The sequence below is a fragment of the Caretta caretta genome, chromosome 6 (assembly GCF_965140235.1).
Source record: "Caretta caretta isolate rCarCar2 chromosome 6, rCarCar1.hap1, whole genome shotgun sequence".
Taxonomy (NCBI): Eukaryota; Metazoa; Chordata; order Testudines; family Cheloniidae; genus Caretta; species Caretta caretta.
In genome coordinates, this window is record NC_134211.1 from 83931555 (window position 1) to 83957813 (window position 26259).

At 42.1% G+C, this 26259-nt stretch overlaps 1 protein-coding gene across 5 annotated transcripts in view; it reads left to right on the forward strand.

The window, feature by feature from the left end:
- Positions 1-26259, forward strand: part of NPAS3 (neuronal PAS domain protein 3) — an 852890-nt gene that overhangs the window by 803533 nt on the left and 23098 nt on the right. For all 5 annotated transcript variants that reach the window (XM_048854033.2, XM_048854034.2, XM_048854035.2 and 2 more), the window contains one exon: positions 13974-14080. In XM_048854033.2, coding sequence (XP_048709990.1) covers positions 13974-14080 — 107 coding nt within the window. The remainder of the gene's footprint in view (positions 1-13973; positions 14081-26259) is intronic.

Consider the following 26259-nt stretch of genomic DNA (forward strand, 5'->3'; position numbering starts at 1 on the left):
ATGTCGGGCTGTATGAATTTAATGTGCTCCCTTTCAGGCTGTGGAATGCACCCGCCACCTTCCAAAGACTTGTAGATGGTCTCCTAGCAGGATTGGGAGAATATGCAGTCGCCTACCCTGACGATGTGGCCATATTTTCGTATTCCTGGGCAGAACACCTGGAACATCTACAAAAAGTCTTCGAGTGCATAAGGGAGGCAGGACTAACTGTTAAGGCTAAGAAGTATCAAATAGGCCTAAACAGAGTGAATTACCTTGGACACCAGGTGGGTCAAGGAACTATCAACACCCTACAGGCCAAAGTGGATGCTATCCAAAAGTGGCCTGTCCCAAAGTCAAAGAAACAGGTCCAATCCTTCTTAGGCTTGGCCGGATATTACAGGCAATTTGTACTGCAATACAGCCAGATCGCCGCCCCACTGACAGACCTAACCAAAAAGAAACAGCCAAATGCAGTTCAGTGGACTGAAGAGTGCCAGAAGGCCTTTAACCAGCTTAAAGCAACACTCATGTCTGACCCTGTGCTAAGGGCCCCAGACATTGACAAACCGTTCCTAGTAACCACAAATGCGTCCGAGCGTGGTGTGGGAGCAGTCTTAATGCAGGAAGGACCAAATCAAGAGTTCCATCCTGTCGTGTTTCTCAGCAAGAAGCTGTCTGAGAGGGAAAGCCAGTGGTCAATCAGTGAAAAGGAATGTTACGCCATTGTGTACGCGCTGGAAAAGCTACGCCCACACGTTTGGGGACGGCGTTTCCACCTGAAAACCGACCATGCTGCGCTATAGTAGCTTCATACCGCCAAGGGAAATAACAAACAACGTATTTGGTGGAGTTTAGCTCTCCAAGATTTTCATTTCGACATACAACACATTTCAGGAGCTTCTAACAAAGTGGCTGATGCACTCTCCCGTGAAAGTTTCCCAGAATCAACTGGTCCAAATCGTCCTTAAGATGTGGGAAATATTGATAGTCTTTTTACAGTTAGTAGTATATTTAGAGATGCATGTGTGTTATTAACTCTGTTTTGTCCCAGAGCTCCAGGAAGAAATCACAGCCAGTGTTTCACCCTATCTGTGATTTCGGGGCGTGTCGTAAATATAAAGGGAAGGGTAACCATCTTTCTGTATAGAGTGCTATAAAATCCCTCCTGGCCAGAGGCAACATGCTGTTACCTGTAAAGGGTTAAGAAGCTCAGCTCATCTGGCTGGCACCTGACCCAAAGGACCAATAAGGGGACAAGATACTTTCCAATCTTGGGGGGGGGGGGGAGGCTTTTGTTTGTGCTCTTTGTTTACGTGGTTGTTCTCTCTTGGGACTGAGAGAGGCCAGACAGAAATCCATCTTCTCCAACCCATCCTAATCCAAGTCTCCAATATTGCAACCAGTATAGGTAAGCCAGGCAAGGCAGATCAATTTATCTTTTGTTTTATGTGAATTTTCCCCGTGTTAAGAGGGAGGTTTATTCCTGTTTTCTGTAACTTTAAGGTTTTGCGCAGAGGGGGATCCTCTGTGTTTTGAATCTGAATATCCTGTAAAGTATTTTCCATCCTGATTTTACAGAGATGATTTTTACCTTTCTTTTTTTTTTAATAAAATCCTTTTTTTAAGAACCTGACCGATGTTTCCATTGTTCCAGGATCCAGGGGTTTGGGTCTTTGATGATTTTGTAACCAATTGGTTAGGATATTATTCTCAAGCCTCCCCAGGAAAGGGGGTGTGTAGGGCTTGGGGAGGATATTTTGGGGGAAGACGTCTCCAAGTGGTCTCTTTCCCTGTTCTTTGTTTAAAACGCTTGGTGGTGGCAGCATACTGTTCAAGGACAAGGCAAAGTTTGTACCTTGGGGAAGTTTTTAACCTAAGCTGGTAAGAATAAGCTTAGGGGGTCTTTCATGCGGGTCTCCACATTTGTACCCTAGAGTTCAGAGTGGGGAAGGAACTCTGACAGGGGGATTGTACAGTGAGATTAGCTGGTGACTTGCAGAGCAAGTCATACTTGCATAGTAAGTCAGACTATAACAGGGTTTAAAATAGAACTGGATAAATTCATGAAGGTTAAGTCCATTAATGGCTATTAGCCAGGATGGACAAGGAATGGTGTCCCTAGCCTCTGTTTGTCAGAGGGTGGAGATGGATGGCAGGAGAGAGATCACTAGATCATTACCTGTTAGGTTCACTCCCTCTGAGGCACCTGGCATTGGCCACTGTCGGTAGACAGGATACTGGGCTGGATGGACCTTTGGTCTGACCCAATATGGCCATTCTTATGTTCTTATGTTGTTATGTTCAGAGGGAGAAAGGAGTTGAGTGGAAACAGATATTGGGTGACAGGTTGAATGAAGGTTTGATGGGGTGGAGACAGGTACTTTAGAGAGGTGGAAGAAGGAGCACTGGTGTTCAAAGTGGATCAGGTGCAGTGGGCACCTGGAAATAGGGTCCAGAGTAAGGGAAGAATGGACAGAAGAGCTGAGGCGGGAGTTGGCTAAAAGGCAGGGCATAAGGAACTCAGAGGCTGGGGATGGAAGGAGCCTAAAGTATAGAAGAAAAGTTGGGAACAAGCAGAATAGCTAGCCAAGGACCCATTGACAGGAGGAGCTACCATCAAGAGTTGAATTGCCAACAGGATTAATGCAACCCTTTGATGTGAGAACAGCAATGGCATAGCATAATTAGAAGGTTAAAATTCTCTAATATAGGCTCCAATTTAGGAATTATCTCTATTTTGGACAGCATTTAGGCACATAATTAAGTGCTCTTCTGAAAAGGGATAGACATAAGCATGTGCTTAAGTGCTTTGCTGAATCAGAGCCTTAGGCCTTTTAAAATAAATGTTCAGTTTCAGTTAAGAAATTATCTTATACTATCATGTTCTAAACTATATTTTAATAATAATAGTACTTTTGTAACTAGAAAGCATATTTCATCCAGCCTCTGAAAGCACTTTACAAGGATGGGAGATATTATCCTAATTTTTTAAACTGGGAACACTGAGCCACAGAAAGCAATTTGCTCAAGGTTACGTAGAGAGTTAATGGCAAAACTAGGGTTAGAATGCTGGCTTCCTGCCTGCAAGTACACTGCACTAACTTCTAGATTATGTAGTGTAATCTAACAGTTAGCACAGATAGTTTAGGGGATTAGGAGTAGTATACAGATGGAACCTTTTGCCGCAGTCATTGGCTTGAATCTGACCTATCTTGATAGTGATGGAAAGTCATTACCATCTGACAGCTCTCCAGTGGCCTCTGTGAAATGAGTTGTTGGTATCAGTCCAGTTCCTAATGAATAGGTCTCCTCTTCACAAAATCACCCCCCAGTTATTGGTACCTTTGTTGGCAGCTTCAACAAAGGAGCCAAGAATTGAATGGATGTGGAAAATGAACTACCCTTTCAGGTCAGGTCTGAGATGAATTGGTTGGGCAGTGTTTGGAAGATTTAATCTTCCTCTGCTGTCAATCTAGCATTTTGTATGAGTACTAAATTGTTTTAAAAAAATTAAACAATTTTTTAAAACTCCCCAGTATCGCTGTATCATCATACAGCAGTAAGGCCTTAAGCTTCCTGTGTGAGGAACCTGTGAAAAACCTAAGATAGGTAACAGATAGTCCAGGCACTGAGCACTGATTGAGGATTGGTGACCACCTGGGAAAAGCTGATAGCTAAAGATGTAGTGGAGCCATTAAACTTAGCTGGTCATTATTCCACAGGAAGTGCCTTGTGCTGAGGATGTCATTGCTTTTACAAGGTGAACAGGGAGAAAACTTTATCAAGTAACTTTTTTTCTATTTGCTGATGGTGTTTATTTCAAATGTTAGACATCGCATTTATGCAGTGTCACTGAAATTAATGATGAGGCATCTGTGCTTTGTGCCTCTTCACGGGATAGCAGAGAACAAGGTCCACTAGGTTAGCAGAAGCATCACTGATGGAACTGTGGGGAAAATGTTGGTAGCTCACTTGGACAGCAGGAGTTCCACTGCTGGACAGATGGGATAGTGGTACCACAGCAAATGCCATATGGAAAGTGGATGTTGCCTGCAGGGGCAGCAGGAAGTGGAAAAACCACTGCTAGACATTGGGAGGCCAGTAGCAGCAGCCTGTGTAGTTATGAGGCAACCCGCGGAGGCATCAGGAAGCAGGAAGTCCTCTTCTGGGACTAAAGAAAGGCCCAGTGACAGCATATGGGGCTATAGAAAACAGAAGCACGCATTCCTGAATACGTGGAATAGGCTACTGGTGCCCCACTGGGGCAGCAGCGAAACCACTGATGGTGTCATGGGGGAAGCAGGAGCAGCAGAGCTGCGGCTATAGAAAAAGGTGGCAGCATGCTTGGCATAGCAATAAGCACTATTTGAATAGCTTCATGGAGGTTAGTGACAGCTGGCTGGGGAGTGTGAAGTGGAAGTGCCATTACTTAAGCTTAATTGGATGTTCACAGTAGATCACTGGATCAGAAGAGGTGAGAAGCACTACTCCTGCTTTTACAGGGATTCTTTTGTGAGCCTGCTTCGAGAAACAGGAAGCAGGAGTGACTTTACTCAAGTCTTTGGCTGTGGCCTAGTCCTCTCTTCTTAATGAAAAGATTTGAAGGAAGATCCCTGATCCACAGCAGAACCAGGTGCATAGTTACTTTTCCCCGTTATGAAACAAGATCAGTTAATTAATATATTGGGCATTTTTAAAGAATTTACATTTTATTCTGTAGCTAGTTAGCAGGCTTTGCAACATGGTTTCATTTATTTTTAGGATTCTTTTTAAATCTTCAGAACTATCATCTTCCCACCTAAAAACTACGTAACCAAAAAATAGGGAGACATATTTTAAACTTTGGTGTCTAAGATGAGATACCTAAATCTACAGTTAGGCACCAAATAAGTGGGCATGATTTTCAGAGGTGCTGAGCATCCACTTCTCCTCTTCACTGAAATGTTCTTGTTCCTATTCTAAAAGTGTGTTGCCATACAGGTGACATTACCTCTGTCATAGTGTTTATGCCCCAAAAGAATATTTGGCATACACACAAGACTAAGCCAAACTCATACTGTACATGAGTGTGTTTGGGTGGAGGTGTCTCACTTCTGGGTCCTGTAAAAGCCATACTCAAAAGGTCTTGCAAAAGTCATGTTATGGGGAATTAATTTGCAGGTTGTTTCCCTATTTAGATTTGCATTATTTATTGGTGAAATAAGAATATAAACCTATGAAAATTCAGAAGCTTTGGCCAAAATTTTCAAACTTGGATGACATGGAGGCAGATGGTGGTGGTCGGGGACTCTCTCCTCAGGGGGACTGAGTCATCTATCTGCCACCCCCACCTGGAAAACCGAGAAATCTGCTGCTTGCCAGGAGCTAGGATTCACGATGTGATGGAGAGACTGCCGAGACTCATCAAGCCCTCAGATCGCTACCCCTTCCTGCTCCTCCACTGCCAAGAATGACCTTGAGCGGATCACTGCAGACTACGTGGCTCTGGGAAGAAGGATAAAGGAGTTTGAGGCGCAAGTGGTCTTCTCGTCCATCCTCCCCGTGGAAGGAAAAGGCCTGGGTAGAGACCGTTGAATCGAGGAAGTCAACAAATGGCTATGCAGGTGGTGTCGGAGAGAAGGCTTTGGATTCTTTGACCATGGGATGGTGTTCCAAGAAGGAGGAGTGCTAGGCAGAGACAGGCTCCCCCTAACGAAGAGAGGGAAGAGCATCTTCGCAAGCAGGCTGGCTAACCTAGTGAGGAGGGCTTTAAACTAGGTTCACCGGGGGAAGGAGACCAAAGCTCTGAGGTAAGTTGGGACGTGGGATACCGGGAGGAAGCACGAGCAGGAGAGCGCAAGAGGGGAGGGCTCCTGCCTCATACTAAGAAAGCAGGACAAACAGCAAGTTATCTCAAGTGCCTATACACAAATGGAAGAAGCCTGGGAAACAAGCAGGGAGAACTGGAAGTCCTGGCACAGTCAAGGAATTATGATGTGACTGGAATAACAGAGACTTGGTGGGATAACTCACATGACTGCAGTACTGTCATGAATGGATATAAACTGTTCAGGAAGGACAGGCAGGGCAGAAAAGGTGGGGGTGTTGCATTGTATATAAGAGAGCAGTATGACTGCTCAGAGCTCTGGTATGAAACTACAGAAAAACCTGAGAGTCTCTGGATTAAGTTTAGAAGTGTGAGCAACAAGGGTGATGTCGTGGTGGGAGTCTGCTATAGACCACCGGACCAGGGGGATAAGGTAGATGAGACTTTCTTCCAGCAACTAACGGAAGTTACTAGATGGCAGGCCCTGGTTCTCATGGGAGACTTCAATCACCCTGATATCTGCTGGGAGAGCAATACAGCGGTGCACAGACAATCCAGGAAGTTTTTGGAAAGTGTAGGGGACAATTTCCTGGTGCAAGTGCTGGAGGAACCAACTAGGGACAGAGCTCTTCTTGACCTGCTGCTCACAAACCGGGAAGAATTAGTAGGGGAAGCAAAAGTGAATGGGAACCTAGGAGGCAGTGACCATGAGATGGTCAAGTTCAGGATCCTGACACAAGGAAGAAAGGAGAGAAGCAGAATACAGATCCTGGACTTCAGAGAAGCAGTCCCTCAGGGAACTGATGGGCAGGATCCCCTGGGGGAATACCATGGTGGGAAAAGGAATCCAGGAGAGCTGGCTGTATTTTAAAGAATCCTTATGGAGGTTACAGGGACAAACCATCCTGATATATAGAAAGAAAAGTAAATATGGCAGGCGACCAGCTTGGCTTAACAGTGAAATCCTTGCTGATCTTAAACACAAAAAAGAAGCTTACAAGAAGTGGAAGATTGGACAAATGACCAGGAAGGAGTATAAAAATATTGCTCAAGCATTCAGGAAGGCCAAATCACACTTGGAGTTTCAGCTAGCAAGAGATGTTAAGAGTAACAAGAAGGGTTTCTTCAAGTATGTTATCAACAAGAAGAAAGTCAAGGAAAGTGTGGGCCCCTTACTGAATGAGAGAGGCAACCTAGTGACAAAGGATGTGGAAAAAGCTAATGTACTCAATGCTTCTTTTGCCTCTGTCTTCACGAACAAGGTCAGCTCCCAGACTACTGCACTGGGCAGCACAGCACGGGGAAGAGGTGACCAGCCCACTGTGGAGAAAGAAGTGGTTCGGGACTATTTAGAAAAGCGGACGAGCACAAGTCCATGGGGCTGGATGTGCTGCATCCGAGAGTGCTAAAGGAGTTGGCGGATATGATTGCAGAGCCTGTGGCCATTATCTTTGAAAACTCATGGCGATCGGGGAAGGTCCTGGACGACTGGAAAAAGGCTAATGTAGTGCCCATCTTTAAAAAAGGGAAGAACTACAGGCCAGTTAGCCTCACCTCAGTCCCTGGAATAATCATGGAGCAGGTCCTCAAGGAATCAATTCGGAAGCACTTAGCGGAGAGGAAAGTGATCAGGAATAGTCAGCATGGATTTCACCAAGGGCAAGTCATGCCTGACTAATCGAATTGCCTTCTATGACGAGATAACTGGCTCTGTGGATGAGGGGAAAGCAGTGCACGTGTTGTTCCTCGAGTTTAGCAAAGCTTTTGACACGGTCTCCCACAGTATTCTTGCCAGCAAGTTAAAGATGTATAGGCTGGATGAATGGACTATAAGGTGGATAGAAAGCTGGCTAGATTGTCAGGCTCAATGGATAGTGATCAATGGCTCCATGTCTAGTTGGCAGCCGGTATCAAGTGGAGTGTCCCAAGGGTTGGTCCTGGGGCCGGTTTTGTTCAATATCTTCATTAATGATCTGGAGGATGGTGTGGATTGCACCCTCAGCAAGTTTGCAGATGACACTAAATTGGGAGGAGAGGTAGATACGCTGGAGGGTAGGGATAGGATACAGAGGGACCTAGACAAATTAGAGGATTGGGCTAAAAGAAATCTGATGAGGTTCAACAAGGACAAGTGCAGAGTCCAGCACTTAGGGCAGAAGAATCCCATGCACTGTTACAGACTAGGGACCGAATGGCTAGGCAGCAGTTCTGCAGAAAAGGACCTAGGGGTTACAGTGGACGAGAAGCTGGATATGAGTCAACAGTGTGCCCTTGTTGCCAAGAAGGCCAATGGCATTTTGGGATGTATAAGTAGGGGCATTGCCAGCAGATTGAGGGACGTGATCGTTCCCCTCTATTCAACGTTGGTGAGGCCTCATCTGGAGGACTGTGTCCAGTTTTGGGCCCCACACTACAAGAAAGATGTGGAAAAATTGGAAAACGTCTAGCGAAGGACAACAAAAATGATTAGGGGACTGGAACACATGACTTATGAGGAAAGGCTGAGGGAATTGGGATTGTTTAGTCTGCGGAAGAGAAGAATGAGGGGGGATTTGATAGCTGCTTTCAACTACCTGAAAGGGGGTTCCAAAGAGGATGGATCTAGACTGTTCTCAGTGGTAGCAGATGACAGAACAAGGAGTAATGGTCTCAAGTTGCAGTGGGAGAGGTTTAGGTTGGATATTAGGAAAAACTTTTTCACTAGGAGGGTGGTGAAGCGCTGGAATGTGTTACCTAGGAAGGTGCTGGAATCTCCTTCCTTAGAAGTTTTTAAGGTCAGGCTTGACAAAGTCCTGGCTGGGATGATTTAGTTGGGGATTGGTCCTGCTTTGAGAAGGGGTTGGACTAGATGATCTCCTGAGGTCCCTTCCAGCCCTGATATTCTATGATTCTATGACATCTAAATCTATATTTAGGCACCTAAATAAAAGTGGCCTAATTTTTAGGTACTGAGCTGACATCTAACTCCTGTTTACTTCAGTATAAGTTGTGGATGCTCAGCATATATGAAAATCAGATCACTTTTATTTAGGTGCCTAAATATAGATTTAGATATCTAATTTACGCAACCAAGTAGAACATCATGGCCATTACTTTTACTTTCTTAAGGATCAAATGCTGGGGAAAAAATCAAAGCTTGTGTAAAGAGTTTACTTCTGGAGAGCAAACATCAAGGGCTGAATCTTCATCCTAAACTGGTCAAGATGCCTGCACAACCACAGCTACTAACACAATGGTCACAGTAAGGAGTAGTGCACACACATGGCATGATGCTCCCCCAGTGTTGGGTTTTGTCTCTATGGATCTGCATGCTTCACCGATCTACCAACATTCCCTAAGGATCTGCAGAAATAGTCTCCTGTATGGAGCCTCCTTTACTAGGACTCAAGCCTGCTTAATAATGAGCACTCTGGCTTTAAGCCAGAAAAGCACTTAAGCATTGAAGGCAGTGGGACTTTCCATGAGCTTAAAGTTAAGCATAAACTTACAGGGTTTATGGGTTCAGGGCAAGTGTACTCAGCACTTGGTAGAATCAAGCCCCTACTTCTCAATCAGCTGCTATTTTTAGCTGTCAAGAGACAGACTGCCCATGGGAGTTGGAGAGCCATGGGATTTGGCCCTAAATTAATAAATTAAGCAACATAATATAAAGTTATTTTTTCAATGGTTTAGCAATGCAACAATATTTATATCCCAGCTTTGATTTGTGTATGATTTCCATAACAAAATCATTCTCATTCATGTAATCACAAAACTGATTTACTTTGATGTCCTATCTCTTAGTTCTCATTTTGGTGGCCTTGATGGACACAAAACATCACTCTTATCTTGTGAATTGATTTTTTTCTTTTTAGTTAAAAATACAAACCCTGTTTCCTTCTTACATCTGGACTAAATAGCTTTTTCCTCTTGTTGTTGTTGAACTCATGGGTTGTGGATCAGGTTCCACAGTTCACTTGCTTTATTTGACTTATTGTACTTATAATACAATATTTTCTGACACTCAGACCATTTGAAAGGTCAAGGCCAAGTAAAGAAACAAGTGCAGAGAGTGACTAGGGAGTTATTAAAAGACTTACTTGGACCTTTCAGTAATAATATCCTGATACGTACAAAAACACCTTAGTTAAAAGAAAGTTACTAAGGTTGCAAGGACTCAGGTTAGAAAATGCCAAACAACCTTAATTCTTCCCCTTTGAACAGATGCATTATGATACAATCTTTAATTACATAGTCATATACTCTTTTTTTCTCCATTTATTGTACAGGATGGATGAATGATCCATGAATGAAGCAGCTGTTAAATATATTTTTATTCTCCTTATTCAATATGTTGATCCATGTCTTATTTACTGCACACTATCTAAACCCTGTACTGAATACTGAATTATTAATTTTGTCACGTTTTTTTTCTATGGTGCTCATCCCTGTTGTATCCAAGTGTCTCACAAACATCAGTTAATTTATTTTCACAACTCCTTATGAGATAGGAGAATGTTATTCTGGGGAAAGTGAGGCAAAGAGAGAATAAGGACAAAACGCTGCTAACTTGGGGTGCTACATTTACTGAGCACCCAACTTGAGACATCTTGGGCCTGGTTTTTTATAGGTGTTGAGTATCCACAGCTCCCATTGACTTCAGCTGCAGTTGTGAGTGTTCTGCTCTTTTGAAAATCAGGCCCCAGATGTCTCAAGTTAGTCTCCAAGAAAATGAGGAACACACAATTAGTGGCCAGTTGTGAAAGTTTTAGTTCTAGTTCACTTGCCAAGCATCAGATAGGAACTCTGTGGTCAGGGATAGGCTCCAGTTCTCCAGGGTGGCATTCAACTGCCTTAACCACTAAATCATCTGTTCTCTTCTTGCAGTCCCCTATTTCAGTCTCTATACACCAAACAACTTCTATAGTGCAAACTGAATTTTTGAATTTTTTAGTACAAAGGGTCTAGCAAGCTCTAGTAAACATAATGCAAATGGAAAAGGAGTACTTGTGGCACCTTAGAGACTAACCAATTTATTTGAGCATAAGCTTTCGTGAGCTACAGCTCACTTAAGCTTTTGCTCAAATAAATTGGTTAGTCTCTAAGGTGCCACAAGTACTCCTTTTCTTTTTGCGAATACAGACTAACACGGCTGTTACTCTGAAACCTGTCATAATGCAAATGGTGATTTTCTACATCTTATTACTGAGCCAAAACTGAACATATTTTCATTGAGACAGCAAGTTTGTACTCCAAAACACGGAGGCATTAGAATTCTTCAGAAAGTATTTAGAATTTTTTTTTAATAATGGGAATAGATAGGCAACCTAAATATAGATTTTGGTCAGCTCCTATTCCCTAGAGTTGTATATTGTGGTAAATGGATCTCTTGTTGCAGTTAGAACTATATTTACAAGCCTAACTAACCTATTGTTAGTGGGGGCAAAAGATCTATCTGGCTTTAAGATTAAACTCGATAAGTTTATGAAGGAGATGGTATGATGGAATAACATGGTTTTGGTAATTAAATATTCATGGTAAATAGGCCCAATGGCCTGTGATGGGATATTAGATGGGGTGGGATCTGAGTTACCCAGGAAAGAATTTTCTGTAGTATCTGGCTGGTGAATCTTGCCTATATGCTCAGGGTTTAGCTGATCGCCATATTTGAGGTCGGGAAAGAATTTTCCTCCAGGGCAGATTGGAAGAGGCCCTGGAGGTTTTTCGCCTTCCTCTGTAGCATGGGGCACGGGTCACTTGCTGGAGGATTCTCTGCTCCTTGAAGTCTTTAAACCACAATTTGAGGACTTCAATAGCTCAGACATAGGTGAGAGGTTTTTCACAGGATTGGTAGGTGAAATTCTGTGGCCTGCGTTGTGCAGGAGGTCAGACTAGATGATCATAATGGTCTCTTCTGACCTAAATATCTATGAATTATAGCAGAAATTGCTGAACTGTTTTATTCAGTTACTGAACTACAAGTCAGCAGGGAAGTCTCCAGTCTTGATCACAGTTATGCCATTCAAAGACACTGTGGCAATTCTAGAGGAAATGACACGTGTGCCACAACCTTATTATAGACAGAACTAGATTCAAAATCAGTACAAAGGCAAGTGGTCCCTATTGCAAGGAAGAGCTGTGGATGCTTTCCTGACCAAAAACCCTACCTTCTTTGATCCAAATTAAATACAGACCAGAGCTCTAATCCATCCTCCATTAACATTTATAGAAAGACTCCCATTGATTTCAGTGGAGCTGGATCAGGATTTGAGTGACCCCATTGTCTCTTGCACAGCTGCAAGAATAAAATTGCCATTGGCTTCCCAGGCCTTGTCATTCAGACCATAAGGTCCCAATTCAGGAAATTTTTTAAACGTGTACTTTAAATCCATTCCTGTTCAACAAACCACTTAGGCACATGCTTATGGGCCTTAAGCACATTCCTAACATTAGACACATGATAAAATGCTCCCCTGAACAGCGATGGATTGCTGAATCAGGTCCTAAGTCAACACATGCTCCGCTTCCGGGTAGGACTGGCACCAAGCATCTTGTGCCACCAAGCATCTTGTGCCATTCTATATACTGACTAGATTGGGAGACATTGACCATCTCCCTGAAACTGAATCTTTGTAATTTACTTTCTGCTGATAGAGACAGAAGAAAATACAACTGGTATTTGCTAAGGGCAAATAAATAGCATAGTTTACACTGATGTGAAAAGCAAGTAATAGCTACATACTGTGCAGTTGCACCCATCACACTGAACTGCGCTTTAGTTTAAATGTGGAAAAAGCTTGCAGGCAATAGGGGCAGGAATGGCAGAATGTTCCCAGTCTTTCGGTTCCTAGGTGTAAAGGGGGCAGCCAGCAAATCTGTGGGCGGTTGGAGATGACCAATAAGAATGCCTGGTATAATACAATGGGCCAGGGCATTCCAGATAGAGGGGAGCTTGTGCAGCCCTCCACCCCCAGCAAGCATGCTCCAGCCACCCATTGTGGGGAGAGGGTAGTGGGAACAGATTGTCAAGGGACTATCCCTCTGGTAAAACAGATTGTTCTGGATAGTGGGAAATTGATGGGTAATTTACTAACTTGCTGACATTTTTATTACACCTCAGTTCTTACAGTCCCTGGCTTTACTGCAAGGATTCACCAGACTTTAAAATTAGTATTGTCATTGGTAATCTCAGCCATATAATTTGGAGATGAGTCCATTCACATTTTGAGGGATCTGTATAGTATACATTACTATTACTAAGCCTCTATATCAGCCACCTACAACACTGTGCCTTCTAACCCTAAAAGCACGATGTTCTAGTTATACAAAATAGACATTTAGTGGGGGAACACTATATTTCAAACCCCCAAAATTTGTTTCTACTTTTAAAAATAACACAGGTTTTCAAATGTTTGTGTAAACCAGGCTAGTTCACACAACGTGTTTTCCAGTCTTTGTTATTTTTTTCTGTACGCACACATGCACACACACACATACACACTCACACACACACACACTCACTCTGCTGAAAGGGTTTAAAAGTTTCTGTGTGGAATAAACCACAAAGTCCCAGTTGAAAGAGCCAGGAGTGAAAGCTGAGTTCCCAAATGAATAAGACTAAAAAAGATAACACCCGCAGGCATCTGTATGTCTCAGCATTTAAATTATATCCCTTGAAATGTCAGTTTGGACTTTGTGCCAAGAAGTGGTTGAAGAGCTTTTTTCATGAATATACCCAATGGAAGACGAATCTGTTGAAATGAAAGGTGTCTCTAATCATTTGGTATAAACATAACATGTTTTTATTTTATTATGTAACCTTGGTCTTAATCATTTGGTATAAACATAACATGTTTTTATTTTATTATGTAACCTTGGTCTTTTAATGAGGATTTTGAATTATTGCTGATGCGTTGTAATTTCATGGAATTATATTGTCTCCGTGTTTATTCTATGGGTGGGAAGTGATCTGAAGCTTAACTTTCCATTTATTTCAATGGACTAACTGATTTCAGCAGGTTTCTCTATTAAAAACAGTTTTATTTTAAAGAATGTGTGCTGTTTATACTTTCCACTCAAATAAATAGCAGTGACTTTGTGGTTATACTACAGTAATGAACAATCTTTCTGTATATTCTATTTCTGTCATTTGACAGTTCCTGTATTTTTTCCTTCTTAAATTACAGGCTGTATTTTTTCTTTGTAGGATTAGTGATTACATGGATCTGACCCCTGTAGATATTGTAGGGAAGAGATGTTACCACTTCATTCATGCTGAAGATGTGGAAGGGATCAGGCATAGTCACTTAGACTGTAAGTACCTCAGTTTTTGTCAAAATAATCTGGCACAATACCTGGTTGCTTTTGAACTATTATTTACAATTCATGATTGTGGATCTTCATATTGCATCTGCCTTTTTGTTTTAATATAGTGGAGGATGGTTCAAAAGTAACTTTTCTTACTGTATATTTTCAAGTCATTTCCTTAAATATTCAAGATTCTCAATGTATGTGGGAATGTGGAATTACTTAGATTTGTATGATGGTGGTCTCCAACAGCTGCCCAGTTCCATGTGCTGCCATTATTTTACTTCACAGAGGCATTGCTCCAATGAAATTAGACAAAGGTTTCTAACCATAAGAGAAGTGAAGTTCTTTCAATGGGATTAGTGGAGGCGAAAAACCTAACTTGTTTCAAGACTGAGTTTGATAAGTTTTTGGAGGGGATGGTATGATAAGGTTGCCTATAATGGCATATGGCCTATCCATGATTTCTCTTAACAAATATTTCTAATGGCTGAAGATGGGACACCAGCTGGGGACGACTCTGAGTTACTACACAGAATTCCTTCCTGGGTGTCTGGCTGGTGGGTTTCACCCACATGTTCACTGTCCAACTGATTGCCATATTTGGGATCATGAGCAAATTTTCCCCCAGGTCAAATTGGCAGAGACCTTGGGGTGGGAGGTGCCTTCCTTTGCTGCGTGGGGCCTGGGTCATTTGCTGGCTTGAACTAGAGTAAATGGTGAGTTCTCTGTAACGTGAAGTCTTTTTAAATCAATATCTGAGGATTTCAGTAACTCAGCCAGAGGTTACAGGCTTATTGCAGGAGTGGGTAGGTGAGATTCTGTGACCTGTGGTGTGCAGGAGGTCAGACTAGATGATCATGATGGTCCCTCCTTAACGTCTATGAGATGCGTAACTCTGTCCCTAATATAGAAAATGAACTCATCCCTTGCTTTTTTTTTATTTCTCACTGTTGACATGGTGATCAAAAACTAATGTATTTGGTAGCTAAGAAAGTTGCACAGAACAGAGCTGAGCCATGAAGCTACCATGGATTTAACCATACAGTACATTATCCTCTCTCTACTTTTGTGGCTCCCATTCCTGTAATATCCAAATACCTATCTGTACCCAATCAGGATTAGGAGACTAGGAGTTGTACAAACACATAGCAAGAGAAAGTCCCTGCCCCAAATATGTGTGTGTGCACATATCTGTATCCAGATATGGATGCAACTTGACCCCTAAATATTTGAGACCAAATTCTTTCCATTTGAACACCAGTCTTTTAATTATAACCTATTTACAATTTTTAAAAATAGATACAGGGCTAATTCTTTTCTCGCTGAGGTTCATTGTCGTCACTGGGGTTGCTCCTGATTTACACTGGTATGAGAGGAGCGTTAGGCTACTAATCTGTAATTTAGCTATGCTTCGAGTAAAACCAGATGATGGCTGCACTGGAGCACTGTGTGTCCTGGGATTTATTTCCACAAGACACCCCAACTGGCAGTGAAGACACAGAGTATGTGATGAGAAAAAAAAAATAAAGTAGAAATTCTCTACTAAGAGGCAAAGCAGATCTCTGGTCTAAGAGGACTACACCCAAGAGAACAAACTAGCTCAGTTCAATATGCAAACAGGGGACTCACGAAAGCTTATGCTCAAATAAATTGGTTAGTCTCTAAGGTGCCACAAGTACTCCTTTTCTTTTAGTGAGAAAACTAGTTTTCCTACACATAAAACTGAAGCAAAAGCTGCTTGCTTGTTGCCTGCAATTGCAAAGCTGGGAGCACAGTGGCCATCTTTGTGAAAGGCAAAAGTAGCTAACAGAAAATGTGCAGCAGCCATCTCTGGTATTGACAACAGCTCAGACTCAAGCTTTTAGAAGCTCTTAAAAGGAAATAGCCTATAAAATCTGGAGGAACTAAAATATATATGATTGAAAAAGGGAAAATAGCAATGTGAGATAAAATTCAGAAAGAACATTAAAAGCACATCTAGAGGAAAAAACCCAAAAAACAAACAAAAGCAGTCTGGTATTTGCATCCCTTAAATTCCCAACACTGAATATCTCTGAGGATAGGGCAATTGCTCAGAAATGGACACACAAATTCAGAAATCTGTTGGGTGCACTTGAAATTTGAATTTAAAAAATAACAAGTCAAACTTTTATTGCACTGTCTGGGTGAGGAGCTAAAAGATGTTTAAGACTCACTGACTTAACTAAACACCTGGCAGAGATGAAGATCCTGTTTGAAAAAGACCGTAGTGTTCTGACTGACTGGCCTACTTCTCTGAAATAGAATATGGAATATGAAACATTAGTCTTCAGGCAAGTGAGACAAGAACCAATAAGAATGTGTGAGAAGTAGTGTGATCCAGTGGATAGACTGGGACTCAGAAAACCCTGTGTTCTCAGCTCCACCACTGACCTGCGTGTGTAAGTAACTTCAGACAAGTTACTTTACCTCTCTGTGTCTCTCTGACCCTTTGTATGTCTTGTCTATTAGGATTGCAAGGTCTTCAGCTGGGCTGTCTTTTACTTGAGATAGTTAAGTTGAAAGTTGACTGTGAAGAGTTTCAAAGGTATCTCACTAAACTGGGTGACTGGGCGGCAAAATGGCTGATGAAATTTAGCACTGATGAGTGCAAAGTAGTGACCACTGGAAAAAATAATCCCAACTCTACCTACAAAATGATGGGGTCTAAATTAGCTGTTACCACTCAAGAAAGAGATCTTGGAGTCATTGCAGATAGTTCTCTGAAAACATTACTCAGTGTGAAGTGACAGTCGAAAAAGCTAACAGAAAGTTAGGAACGATTAGGAAATAGATAATAAAAGAAAATGTCATAATGCCACTGTATAAACCCATGATATAACCACAGCATGAATACTATGTGTAGTTCTGTTCACCCCATCTCAAAAAAGAGATACTAGAATTGGGAAAGGTGCAGAGAAGAGCAACAAAAATGACTAGGGGCATGGAACAACTTATTCCATAAGAGGAGAAATTAAAAAGACTGGGACTATTCAGATTAGAAAAGAGATGTGTAATGCGAGAGGGGAGAAATATGATAACGGTCTCTAAAATCATGAATGGCGTGCAGACAATGATTAGGGAAGTATTATATACCCCTTCACATAATGTAAGAACTAGGGGTCATCTGATGAAATTAATAGGCAGCATATTTTAAACAAACAAAAGAAAGAACTTCTTCACACAATGCACAGTCATCCTGTGGAACTTGTTCCCAGTGAATGGTGTGAAGGCCAAAAGTATAACTCAGTTCAAAAAAGAATTAGATAAGTTCATGAAGGATAGGTTCATCAGACTATTAGTCAAGATGGGCAGGGATGTAACCCTGTGCTCTTGCTGTCCCTAAAACTCCAAACTACCAGAAGCTGGGACTGGATGACAGGAGATGGATCACTCAAAATTGTTCTATTCTGATCATTCTTTCTAAAGCATCTGGCACTGGCCGCTGTCAGAAGACAGAATAGTAGCAGAAGTATTGGTCTGACCCAGTATGGCTGTTCTTATGTACTATGTTTCTTGTCAGCATCCAGCACAACGGAGCTCTGATCATGCTTAGGGCTTTAAGTGCTGCCTTAGTAAAAGTAGTAATAATAATACGAGCCACTGACCAATCTTATACCAGATTCCCCACCTAGCATTCTGATGTAAATTTGCTGACTTAGATGCAAATGATGCAACATTGTTCAGTAAGCAAGCATGGGCCATCAGCTCTTAGCTCTTAATTTGGAAAGACTTCTAGATGTGGAATGAGTTACTAAAGTGACAGAGTCACAGGCCTTCTTATCATGGAAAACAATGCACCAAGCAAACCTGTAATGCCAGCAGCAGTGGTGAGCTGGAGCCAGTTCGCACCGGTTTGCGCGAACCAGTTGTTAAATTTTGAACCAGTCTTAGAACCGGTTGTTAAAAATTGTTAATTGCTCCCTGAGCTCCCGGCCAGGGAAGCTCCCCCGGCCCCTCCCCCACCGTCCCCCCTCTCGCAGAGCGTCAGCGTGCCGCACCGCCAGTGCTCTGAACCGCTCCTGGGCAGCTCGGCAGCTCCTGCCGCTTTGAGCGGCTTGGTAAGGGGGTGAGGCTGGGAGCTCCAGCAGGCCGCGTGGCAGCCATACATGCTGCCCTGAGCAGCATGATAAGGGGGCCAGGCCGGGGCTGGGAGGAGGGGTTGGATAAGGGGCAGGGAGCGGTTGGAGGGGGCGGAGGTTCTGGGGGGGCGGTCAGGGGACAGGGAAAGGGGGGGGTTGGGTAGGCATGGGAGTTCCGGGGGGTCTGTCGGGCAGGGTCAGTGCACCCACTAGGTGGACTAGGCAGCCGCTTAGGGCGCCAAGTGGTTGGGGGTGTCAAAAAGCGGTGCCCCCCAAATTTTGTTTAAACAGCAGAGCACAAGACTGCTGCTGCTGCTCCCCACCTCTTGGCGGGCTGCCTGCGGCGCAGCCAGTCCCTCCCGCCGGGGGAGCAGCTGGCGGCAAAGCGGGGAAGGAGGAGGTCTAGTGCTAGCAGCTGCGTCTTCTTCTCTGCGCAAGGTACCTAGCCGGGCTGCGGGGAGCCACACGGGCCCGCAGAGCGCCGGCAGGTGGGCAGGTCCACTCCCTGGCCTGGGGAATGGTGTATGTGGGAGCAACCCAGGCACCCCTCCCCCAGCCAGTGCCACCCCCTCCAACACCCACCGACCAGCTACCTTCTCCCCTGTGCACCCTCTGTCCCAACAAGCCACCCTATCCTGCCGGCAACCTCCACCCGGCAATCCTCCCCCCCTCCCCCCACCGCAGCCAGCTACGGTCACCTTCACCCCTGCATCAACCTCGGGACAACCCCTCCCCGCCACCTGCCATCTCCCTCCTGCCCACTCCTCCCTTGTGCAAACCCCTCCCTGCCGCCTTCACCCCCCTGCAGCAACCCCGAGCACATACACACCCCTGCCTGCCAGCCCCTTGCAACAACCCCCTCCTGCCCACTTCTCCCTTGTGCCACTCCCTCCCTGCCACTGCACCCTCTGCAATGAGACCCTTTTGTCTTTGTGCAATTTCTTCCCTGCCACTACACCCCCACCCCCTCCACCTCTCGGCACATCCCTTAAATCAGAACTTTTTATAGGGAACTGGTTGTTAAGATTTTGGCAGCTCATCACTGCCCAGCAGGCCATATCTCAAGAAGTAAGACTGTGTTTCAGTACCCTTGCAGAAGCTGAAATGGCTCATACCCTCATTCAGAAAGATATCAACTTTTCGACTAGTTGGAAAGAATGTAGATGTGCCAAGAAAAAACACTCTGTGGCAAATTGTCTATCTTAGGTGGCAGAATCCAAATTCAAGTTAGGAAAGGGGCAATCTACCTGCTATGGTTAAAAAAGATGTAGTCAAGATACAAGAACTCCAGATTTGCCAGGCAATGGCCATGGAAGAAGATGACAGAGGCTCACATTAAGATGAGCGTGATTGAAGCATAGCCTACTAGAACCTGAGTCCCTCAAAATCCAAAGTGCAAAACAAAAAGAGGTATTTTTATTTGAGATAACAATGCAGAAAAGATACTGAAAATGAGAGGAAACTAGAAACCAAAGTGAAGAAGCTAGCAGACCCTATGATAAAACAAAATCAAGATTTCGAGGGGTTGCAAACTAAAAAAAAGTGAGTACCTGAAAAAGAGCTTCAGAAATTACAGGAAATTCTTGGTAGAATTACAAAAGAGAAGAGTGGAAAAAGGTTAGTACATGCAGAAACTCAGAGTTCAACTGCAGATTCTACAATAGTAAACATAAATAAAGTGCAAGTAAAACTACTGTTGGGCGGATTCTGGATGTGCACTGACAATAAAATAGAAAAGGCAGAACTAGGAAGATTGGTACATCCTGCCTTCAATTCCAGGTTATGCAGAGACACCAGAGAAGAAAATGAGCAAGTTGTTTAAGGGAAAAATGTTGCACAAAACCCACAAAATATTCAGGAAGATTGTTGATGGTAAAATGATTTCATAGTGGACCATTAGTAACTTTTGAAAAGCTTTAGCACTATTTCAAATAAAAGAAGGCAAAAGCAGCCTCTTGAATGTGAACGGAAGAAGAACAGTGCAGAAGGTCTTCAGGTCTATAACAGCAACAGTCTTTCATATGAGATCTGTTTTGCCCTTATGCAAAGCCAGTTGCAGTCAAAGGAAAAAACTCCTTTTGACTTCAGTGACCATTTGATGAATGCCTAACAGAACAAAAATATAGGGGTGAAATCCTGCCTCCATTGAAGTAAATAGCAAAAATCCCATTGACTTCGTGGGGGAGGTTTATATTTATTAATATTTGGTGCATTTGTAAAGAACTGGGGAAGGAAAGTAATAATGTGTCCATTTAAGGTGGAAGGCAGCTTGGGTGAAAGTGATCATGAAATGATAGAGTTCATGATTCTAAGGAATGGTAGGAGAGAAAACAGCAGAATAAAGACAATGGACTTCAAGAAGGCAGAGCTTGGCAAACTCAGTGAATTGGTAGGTAAGAGCCTATAGGAAGCAAGTCTAAGGGAAAAAGATTTAAGGAGAGTTGGCAGTTTTTTTAAAGAGACATTATTAAGGTCACAAGAGCAAACTATCCCACTGCATAGGAAAGATAGGAAGTAGGGTAAGCGACCACCCTGGCTTAACCAGGAGATCTTCAACAACTTGAAACTCTAAAAAGAGGCATATAAAAGTAGAAACTAGGTCAAATTACAAACATTTAATATGAAAAAATCCAACACACGCATGTAGGGAGAAAAATAGAAAGGCCAAAGCATAAAATGAGATTAAACTAGCTAGGGACATAAAGGGTTACCAGAAAACATTTTACAAGTACATGAGAAGCAAAAGGAAGACCAAGGACATGTTAGGCCCATTACTCAATGAGGAGGAAAGATAATAACAGAAAACACACCAATGACAGAAATGTTAAATGCCTTTTTTGTTTCAGTTTTCACCAGAAAGGTTAGCAGTGATCAGACAACTAACACAGCAAATATCAATGTAAATGGAGTAGCAACTGAGGCTAAAATAGGGAAAGAACAAGGTCAGACTTACTTTGACAAGTTAGATGTCTTCATGTCGTCAGGGCCTGACTAAATACATCCTAGAATATTTAAGGAACTGGCTGAAGAGATCTCTGAGTCATTAGTGATTACCTTTGAGAACTTGTGGAGGATAGGAGAGATTCCAGAGGAATCTCTGGAAAAGGGAAAATACAGTACTTATCTATAAAAAGGGGAATAAGGACAACCCAGGAATTACAGACATTAGCTTAACTTCAGTACCAAGAAAGATAATGGAGCAAATAATCAAACAATCAGTTTATAAGCACCTATAAGATGATAAGTAACAGCATGGATTTGTTGAGAACAAATCACATCAAACCAACCTAATATCATTCTTTGATAGGGTAACAAGCCTCGTGGATAGGGGGAAGCAGTAAATGTGATATATGTTGACTGTAGTAAGCCTTTTGATACTGTCTCACATTACCTTCTCATTAGCAAGCTAGGGAAATATAACCTAGATAAACTATTATAAGGTGGGTGCACAACTGGCTGAAACCTGTATTCAGAGAGTAGTTATCAATGGTTCACACTCAAGCTGGAAGGGCATATCGAGTGGTGTCCGTCAGGAATCTGTCCTGGGTCTGCTTCTATTGAATATCTTCATAAATGATGTTGATAACTGCACAGAGAGTACATGTATAAAGTTTGCAGATGATACCAAGCTGGAAGGGGTTGCTAGCGCTTTGGAGGACAGGATTAGAATTCAAAATGATCTTGAGAAATCGGAGAAATGATCTGAAATAAATAGCATGCAATTCAATAAGAACAAATTCAAAGTACTCCAATTAGGAAGGAATAATCAACTGCACAAATACAAAATGAGAAATGACTGCCTAGGAAGGAGTTCTGCAGAAAGGATCTGGAGGTTGCAGTGGATCACAAACTAAATATGAATCAACAATCTAATACTGTTGCAAAAAAAAAGCGGACATCCTTCCGGGATGTATTAGCAGGAGAGTTGTAAGTAAGTCATGAGAAGTAGTTTTTCCACTGTACTTAGCACTCGTAAGGTCTCAACTAGAGTACTGTGTCCAGTTCAGGTCACCACAGTATGGAAAGATCTGGACAAAAAGTCCAAAGGAGAGCGAGAAAAATGATTAAAGGTTTAGAAAACATGACCTCGAAGAAACGATTGAAAAAATTGGGTTTGTTTAGTTGGAGAAGAGAAGACTCAGGGGGACATAATACGAGTCTTAAAGTCGGTAAAAAGTTGTTATAAAGAGGAGAATGATAAATTGTTCTTCTTATCCACTGAGGACAGGACAAGAAGCAATGGGCTTAAATTGCAGCAAAGGAGATTTAGGTTAGACATTAGGAAAAGCTTCCTAACTATGAAGGTAGTTAGCCACTGGAACAAACTTCCTAGGAAGGTTGTGGAATCTCCATCATTGGAGGTTTTTAAGAACATGTCAGACAAATATCTGTAAGGGATGGTCTAGATAATTTTTAGTCCTGCCTCAGTGCAGGGGACTGAACTAAATGACCTATTAAGGCCCTTTGCAGTCCTAAATTTCTATGATTTTGTATCAGACTGTATTCTGAGAACTTCATGAGCACTGCTGGAAGGTGGTATAGTGCACACATTGTTAGAGTTCAAAACAGACTGCTGGATTTCCTCTAATAAAAGAATACTAACACGCTATCTACGCATATGCCTGCTTTTACTTCCACAGGACACTACATACCAGTGATTCCACAAGTGTTGAATCAGTGGCTCAATCTCTTTTTTAAAAATGAGATATGGAGCTATTATCCCTGTTTTGTTCCATTGAACTTTCTGATGATGGTTTTTTCACAGATACCCCAGTGCTTTGTGTAACAATTAAACTAATGAGTGAGTATCCATCTCATAGTACTTAACTGTGTGGAAAAAATCCCATATGATTTTGTCACATACTTTTTCTGTATCTATTGCAAAAACTGCCACTGGATCACTAATTGATATTACTCGTTAAATCACATTTAATATTTTCTTTGTATTTTTTTGCTGGCAAACTCCTATTCATAAACCTCACCCGATCAGGGTGTATTAGCTGGGATAATGCAACTGAGTCTCCAGCATTTTCACTAATAATTTTCAGACACAATTTATAAGTGACACAGGCCTCTAGCTACCACATTCTACTGGCTCTATGCTGGCTTTCCTTAATAAGATTATAGAAGCATTATTCAGAGTTCCAGGCAGTAGCCTTTCCTCATACGAGTGGTTAAGGGCACTCAACAACAGGGGAGTTAATGGATCACTGAACTTTCGATAAAACTCATAAAAATCCCTGTTGTCCTCAGGTACTTCCTTTTTTAAAATATCTGTTAGTTTTCACAACAGCTGCCTGTGGTACATAGCCCTAAATGTATAACATAAACAATAAGCCTACCATCTCCAGGAAATGTGGAATCTTTCTAGATTTGCATTCAAAACCAATTGTATTGTTACTTATCTGTAACATCCTGCTCAACATACAGGATACATACCTGTTATCATTACTATTATATATTTTAATAAAACACAATGTTTATGGGCTAAATAGTCAAAAGAATCTCAGTGCAGCCTGAAAAATTATTCCTGAAAGTTTATCTCCATGCAAAAATGTAGCTTTGTGCAGACAAACTACTTTTGCATGCACAAATTGGGTAGGTAGGAATCTAACAAGCTAATTTAGATGCACAACTCTCAGATTTTTGTACACATAATAATGAACAAATTAAATAATACACGTTCATGCAATTTTAGTGCTGCTTTGAAAAACTGGGCCTGTATGGTTAAGACAGATTCATGATAGATGATTCACAGATGACATACTTTCAGTTCCGGGGCTCAGAGAAGGGGTTGTGTTATCTGTAAGAAATATGCTGTTCCTCATTACATACATTAAAAACGCTTTTAGACTTAAAACTTACCAGCCACCGTAGAGTTACAGGTCCAGTGAAGCTCAAATCCAGCCACCAGCTCTCAGCCTTAGTGTGCAGTAAGAAGATGCATGGAGGGGGATAAGAGGAATCTTCCACTTCTGGTCTCTGGGGCTGCCTTGTATCTGCTACTAAAGCCCAGAGGCTTCAGGAGTGCCCCCGTTGTCCTAATTCACCTCTGAGTCTTGTGAAAAGAACAGGGAAGATCATCATTGATGTGGATCCTCTGACAACACCTGCGCCTGCAGAGAGCCACCACAGAGGTGAGCTGCATGTCATGTGAAGGGAGCTCAATTCAGTTCCTGCACATTCCTCCTTCCCCTCCCGCCTCCTTCCCCCAGACTCCTAGGCCCCTGCTCAGTGGAATTACACCTGCTCCAATACCAGGAGCCCCGCTGTGACCTTAGAGCTGGGGGCCCAAATGAATACAATTACTCTTGAGTCTAGTTTTTATACTGTCTCCAGTATACAGTATGCTTTGAAACAATGAGAACAGAGTGGGACAAAGGTAATTTGACACCCACTGCTCTATAGTGTGTAACACTTTACCCTGTGAAGAAGCTTTTCTTCACTTACCACTCTTATTGCACTGATGCTTGCTACTGCCCCTTTCTGATTCAAGAAGTCTCTTTGTTGCTAAGAATGAATGGATGTCACATACTGCTGAGGCATATGTCCCCAATTAATTGAAAAAATTAATGATGTTCACTGAACAGTTACATCAAGTACTTTCTGGCTGGGAAATCAGACAGGATATAGAAAAGTCAAGACCTCTGAAGGAAGCCATGAATTGTACTCTTGGACAAATGTAGGACAATGTACTGGAATTTGAAAATGAATATATGGCTTGTAAGAACACTGTCACAAGCATTGCATATATTGGTATATAATAAGTGCCTTTTCATTTTGGAATCCTAATTGAGGTCTAAATTCAGAAACCTGACACTGACAAAAAAGATACTTGTCATCCTCAGATTTTGCTTGGCAAAACGTCATCCTATTTCTTCATGATTTGATTTACAGCTATAAGAAATAGAATTCCTCAGAAACAGTGAGCAAGGGCAGTTCATTTCCCATAAAGCAAAGGTCTCTGATGAATACGTTTGGTAGCATTCTCTCTGATCTACTTTTATCTGGTTTCTAGTAGTTGGAATAATCCAGGTTTTCTGAAAATAGACCACTCCACATTTACCTTGTTCACCACTCCTCTGTTTTTCAAAGGAACTTGTCCCCCAATCTGCTTTAAAATCAGTTATATATTCATGATTTATTTGTGCTTCTTCAGTAAGAAAGTCCTATTGGCATACAAAATATTGTTTTGTGATTTAACCTACCAGCTGCAATTGAACTAACCCTTTTAACTCATGCACATTAGTTATAATTTTTGGTTCTCTTAATAACCTCAAACACATGAAAAACAAATAGAATGAGTTGATCATTCCTAACAGTAAAATACACTTCACATAGTTTGCCATCATGCTGTGGAATAACTCCACAGTGTCAAGTAGCACACAATTAGTAAAACTGTAGGGGGAAAAAAAGAAGTGTTTTGATCCTGAGAAATTTTGATCCTAATCAGATCGAAATTTCAATGCTCTTGTAGTGCTTAATATCTTCAATCACAAAAAAAAAAATCAAACCGATTCCAATGTTAGGTTTTGCATTCTGTGACTGAAGTAAAATGCTAAAATATACAAATGAATCTCTTTTTTGTACAAGTTTATTATCATCACTAAGAAGCAGGATTGATTCTAAATGAGCATGATAGAATGTCTGATGTTTAGCTAATCCTTAAACCAAGCCAGCCTTGGCGATCTGACGGCAGTGTAGTACATTTTGGTTTATAGGCATTGCAAAGATGGTGGACTGCATAACTGTTTGCACAGTAACCTGCTTGTCCAAACCATAGGCTGACGTGGTCATCTACTTGAGAGAGTGACACAAGCATGCCCTTTCGGCTGGAAATGGTGGTGACGCAGCAGTCAGAAGGAATGAGATAAGGGGAAATGGGGATCAAATTAAGTGACTGGTAAAAGAGAGCATATAAAGAAAACAGATTTGTTTTGTATTGAAAAAAATTAAAGCTATGTCTGGTTTTAACACTTAAACAGTTTTGTTTTGCAATTTTACTCCCTCGTAATTACTTCTAAGCCGCTATCATTACATAGCTCAAATCACATATTTCTGTAATTATTTAAAGTTAGTGTC